The sequence below is a fragment of the Plasmodium gallinaceum genome, assembly GCF_900005855.1.
Source record: "Plasmodium gallinaceum strain 8A genome assembly, contig: PGAL8A_v1_152, whole genome shotgun sequence".
Taxonomy (NCBI): Eukaryota; Apicomplexa; class Aconoidasida; order Haemosporida; family Plasmodiidae; genus Plasmodium; species Plasmodium gallinaceum.
In genome coordinates this window covers 293,978-299,512 of record NW_021628316.1, presented here as the reverse complement: position 1 = coordinate 299,512, position 5,535 = coordinate 293,978, and the positions used below count along the sequence as shown (strand labels likewise).

The 5,535-nt window shown below is 17.9% G+C and overlaps 1 protein-coding gene across 1 annotated transcript; it reads left to right on the top strand.

Annotated features, from left to right (window-relative positions):
- Positions 1 to 1,415: 1,415 nt before the first annotated feature.
- DCP2 (mRNA-decapping enzyme 2, putative) lies at positions 1,416 to 5,324 on the top strand (the record flags this gene model as incomplete). The annotated part of the gene is made up of 1 exon (XM_028673869.1): positions 1,416 to 5,324. The coding sequence occupies one exon, from the start codon at positions 1,416 to 1,418 to the stop codon at positions 5,322 to 5,324; it is 3,909 nt and encodes a 1,302-aa protein (XP_028530278.1).
- Positions 5,325 to 5,535: the final 211 nt, after the last annotated feature.

Genomic DNA, 5,535 nt, shown 5'->3' with positions numbered 1-5,535 from the left:
TTTTTTTTTTTTTTTTTTTTTTTTTTATATTATTTGAGTAGAGAAGCTTTTTTTTTTTTTTTTTTTTCTTTTAATTATAAATAAATCTTTGGAATACTTTTAATGTATTTATTTGAATAACATGCCAAATGAAAGTATTTTGAATATATCTATTAAAGCAACACACATAATTATACATAATTGATAAAACTAAGGACTAAAAAAAATATAGTAATATTTATTTGTTTTTATAACAATATTAATAAGGAAACTAAGAAAAAAAAGTTTAATAGCTTAAAAAGGAATCATCAAAATGTCATATATTATAAATCCAAAAAAATAAAATTTTTTGAAGAATATCTATCCTTTTAAATAATATATAGGAAGATTTCTTTAAATAAAAGAACGTTTATAATATACAAGTTCAATTTTTTTTTTTTTTTTGTTTTTCGTTTAATGGAAATATATTATTTTGTTAATTTTATATTTTCATAATATATATTTTTATATTAATTTTTTTATTTTTTTCTCATGTCTTCCTATTATATCTTATTTTAATATATTTTATTAATAGATATGATTCTATTAAGAAATATATTTTAAAAGCAAAAAAAAATATATTTAAATGATTATTATATACTTCAAAACGAATAAATGTACAAAATAAAACATTATGTACACTTATGATATACAAAAAAATTATTATTTAGAGTAAAAATTAAAAAAAAATTTGCCTTATTCTTTTATATTTTTTTTTTTTAAACATTAAATAATTATATACTTATATTTTTAAAAATATTTTTCATACCATTTTTTATATATAAATCTATTAACACATTTTTGTTTGTTTAATAATAAATTCTTTATTTTGTTCATTTTTTTTTTTTTTTTATTATCCCATTATTGTTCCAATTTTTTTTTTTTTTTTTTTTTTTTATAATAATGCATGTTCTGTACTAAAAAATAGAAAAAATGTTTTAAATTATTTATATATTATTTTTGAAATATATATATTCCTATTCCTATAGGAATAAAATAATTAAATTAATATAATATTCAGTAGGTATGTATTTTTTATATAATTTTTTTTTTATATATGATTAACAATAGTATTCTTAAATTACAAAGATGTGAAAATAACAGTAAATGTTTTTATTTTATTCATTTTTTTTTAATGATTTGTTAGTAAATTTATTATTTTTTTTTCTTTCAGAAATATAATTTTTATTTAAATATAATTTAATTTTTTTTTTTATAAACATATATATATACATATATATATACATATATACATATATATATATACATATATACATATATATATATACTTATATATATATATATATATGCCTTTTTATTTTTTAATAAATAATTAGAATCATGTTTTCTTGTATATGTTGTGATATATATATAAAGTCAAATTTCAAAAAAAAAAAATGAACTCAACAAAAAACATAAATAGCAAATTACAGAAAAATTTACAAAGTAAATCTTTTAATAACACAAAAAATATAAAAACATTTAGTGCACACAGAATTAAACAGTTAGCCAAAGACAAAAAATTATTTGATGATGCATTATTAGATTGTTATGGAAGATTCATAGCTTTACTTCCAGAATTTCTTTTAAAGGATCATGTACATTTGTATTTTCAGATTCAAGAAGCATATTGGTGGTATGATGATATGTGGCAAGATAAATACCCAGATAAATTACCAAAATTAAGTTTAAAAGCATTTGGTTATTTAATATGTGATGATTGTCCAATTCTGAAAAAATATGTACCACCATCAGCACATGAACAATTTTCATTAAATTGGAGAAGATATTGTAGAACAATTCCATTAAGAGGTGCTATTCTTTTAAATCACAATTTAAAAAAATGCCTATTAGTAAAGGGATGGAGTAATGATAGATGGGCATTTCCTAGAGGTAAAGTTGATGAATTAGAAGAAGATTCTGTTTGTGCTTGTAGAGAAATTTATGAAGAAATTGGAATAGATATATTTCCATATATAGATGAACAAGTATATATTGAAACTCATATTGAAGATCAACCAATCAAATTATTTATTATTCCTGGTGTAAAAGAAGATACAAAATTTCAACCAAAAACAAGAAAAGAAATTGGAGATATTCGTTGGTTTGAAATAGATAAATTAACTGCATATCAAGATTTAAAAGAAAAAGATAATTTATTTGAAAATAAAAAAGAACGTATAAATGCATGGTTTGTTTTTCCTTTTATTCCTAATTTAAAAAAATGGATAAATATTCTAAAAATGTCTGTTAATGAAAACTTTTTAAAAGAAAATTCATATGAATCTAGTAGTATTTTAGCATATAAATATCAAATCACTGGAATAGATACTAAAGTTATTAGAAGTCTTCAATATGCAGATTATGAATCTAAGGATATTATAAAAATTAGTTCATATAAGAGTGATGATGAAATAACTGAAAAATCACTAAAAGATATTAGTATTATGAACATAGATGACATATCTTATACAAATAATGATAAATATGATCAAGATAATAGCATAAATATAAACAAAATTACACATAACATGGAAAATGAACCTAATAATATTAATAATGATGAAAATAATAATAATGTTTTTAGTAATATCTATGATAATGAAAATTCAAATATTATATCTAATAATATTTATAATAATATTGTTAATAATATTCTCGGAAATGGAAGCAAAAGTTTGGCTAGTATGAATAATAATAATGAAAATGAATTAAAAAATATATGTGTAAATAATATTATTGAAAATAATAATTATAGAATTAATAACACAGAAAAAAATAATGTAAATATGTTTCAAATTAGTAATAAATTTTATGATAACGATTTGAAAAATACTAGTGAAAACAATAATAAAAATTGTGAAGATTTTGCAGAAAGTATGAATAATAGTTTGAAAGAAGACGGATATAAAATGAAAATCAAAAATCTATCGGATAAATCATTTATTATTAATGAGAAAAAAACTGATAATATAGAAAACGTTTCTTTAAATTTAAATCTGTCGAAAGGGAATGACACAATAAAAAATAATTCATTATATAAATCATCAGAAACTAATTTAAATATAACAAAAAATGAAAATAATTATAATAGTGATAATATAAATAATATTAATAATAATAAGTTGAATAATTGTAAAAATATTAACATCAATTGTAACAGTATTAAAAATTATAATAAAGATATATATATATATAATAATGGAAATAATAGTCATAAAAATGTTGGAAAAGATAATAACTATCAATCAGATGAAAACAATAACATAAAAAATATAGATAAAAATGTAAATCACATATCTAATAATTTATTATATAATTCAAATAAAAACATTAATAATAAGTCTTATTATGGAAATAATAATCATATGTATAAAACTTATAATGCATTTACAAAAAATGTTGATTTCGACATATATGAAAAAAGGTATAGATATAATTTTAATAAAATTAGAATGGGGCATTTATCAGCTTTACGATTAAAAGAAGTTGGTTTAAGAAGTTTTGATGATCAAGATATTGATAAAAGAAAAAATTTTCAAATGCATGTATATGGTAATAAATACAAATTATATGATAACAAAAAAGATTTATATAAATTTAAGCGGAAAATAAAGAAATATGCAGGTTGTTCGCTAGACGATTCATCAGTTTATTACGTACCTTCAAGAAATACAACATTAGATGCTTGTAATGACAAAACTTTTGGTGAAAATCATTCAAATGGATGGAGTGCTGAAGATATGTTTAAATTAAATGAAGAAAAATTTGGTGTTCATTCAACTTATAACATAGAAGATTATACCACTCCTTTAGTATATAATGAAGAAAATATGATTAAGTTTAATAAAAATGGATTAATTAGAAATAACTATAATCTAAGTAAAAATGTGAATAACTTTTCTAATAAAATAATTAACATTTGTAATAATAATGAAGAAAAAAATTATATACGTTCAAAAACTGATAATTATTCTTACAACAATGAAATAGGCAGTTTATTACATAATACGAAGAATATTTTATTGAAAAATAATATACCAGATGTAAATAAAGCAAATACTAATAATATAAAAGATATGAGTGAATTAAATTATTCTAAAAATGATTTTGAAAATGTAAACAAATGTACGAATGAAAGTAATAATTTTATTATGAACAGTATAATGAAAAATCAACATATGAATTTCAATAAATTAAATAATAAAAATGTTGAAGATAATAAAGATAACACAATTAACAATATAAATAATAAAAAAGATAATAATAACAAAGTGAATAGTATTAATAATAATATGGGAAGTTATACTTTAAAGGAAAATAAGAATACAAATAATTTAAATAATAATTATAATAAATTCATTTTACAAAATAACAATAATATTTTTTGTAATAGTAATGATATAAAAGATAGAGAGTTAGAAAAAAATTGTAGTTTTTCTAAAAAATTAGTAAGACATGATATAACTGATAATAATGATCAGAAGGCTAATAAAAATGAAATTGATGTAAATAATTTCATAAAAAATAAAGAAAAAGATGATAAAATAAGAAATTTTATAGAACAAAATTCAAAAAGCAATAACTATTATGATATAAGTTCTACCATAATGAAAAAAGATAATTTAATAAATCAAAAAAATAAATATGAAAATAAAAAAAATTTCACATCAACTGTCGAAGATAGTAAAAAATTAAACAGTGAATTAAAAATAAATAATTATCAAAATATATATAATGACTCATTAATCAGTGATAATCAAAAAAATAATTTAAAAAAAATATATACAAAAACGAACAACACTTTAACGAAAAAATTGGATAATTTCCATTTAGAGAAAGAAAAAGAAGATAAAGAATTGAAAATAAACACATCAGGAAAATATTTATTAGGATTAATTAAAGGAACAAATAAAAATGAATCAGAAAAAAAAATTTCACCAAGTAGTTCAGATTATATAAATAAAAATATGTTATTAGATAAAAATTCCAAGTGTTACAGTGAAAAGGAAATATTAAGTAAATTTTATAATTCCTCCCAAGAGGTATCAAAAAAAAAGAATAATCCTATGAATAATGATATGAAAATTTTAAATTATAAGATCCATTTCAATAAGAATAATTATAAAAATAAAAATAATAGTAGTAATGATGGAAAGAAAATAGAAAATAATAAAAATAAAGATGATGAAAGTAAAGCTCATGAATATGATGATAATAGTATTATGAATAATCAATACTTTAATGAAACAGCTATGTTAGAAAAATTATCAAAGCACCTTAACAGTTATAATCCATTTGAATAAAATATGCAATTTAATATATTTTTTTAATGCATTTATGAATGATATAACAAAAAAAAAAAAAAAAAAAAAAAAAAAAAAAAAAAAAATTTTAAAAAAAAAAAAAAAAAAAAAAAAAAAAATAATAATAAATGTTTTTAAAAAAAAAAAAAAGATTAAAAATAGCGAATGAAAAAAAACAGGAAGTAAATAAAAATAAGAATAATACAAGAAA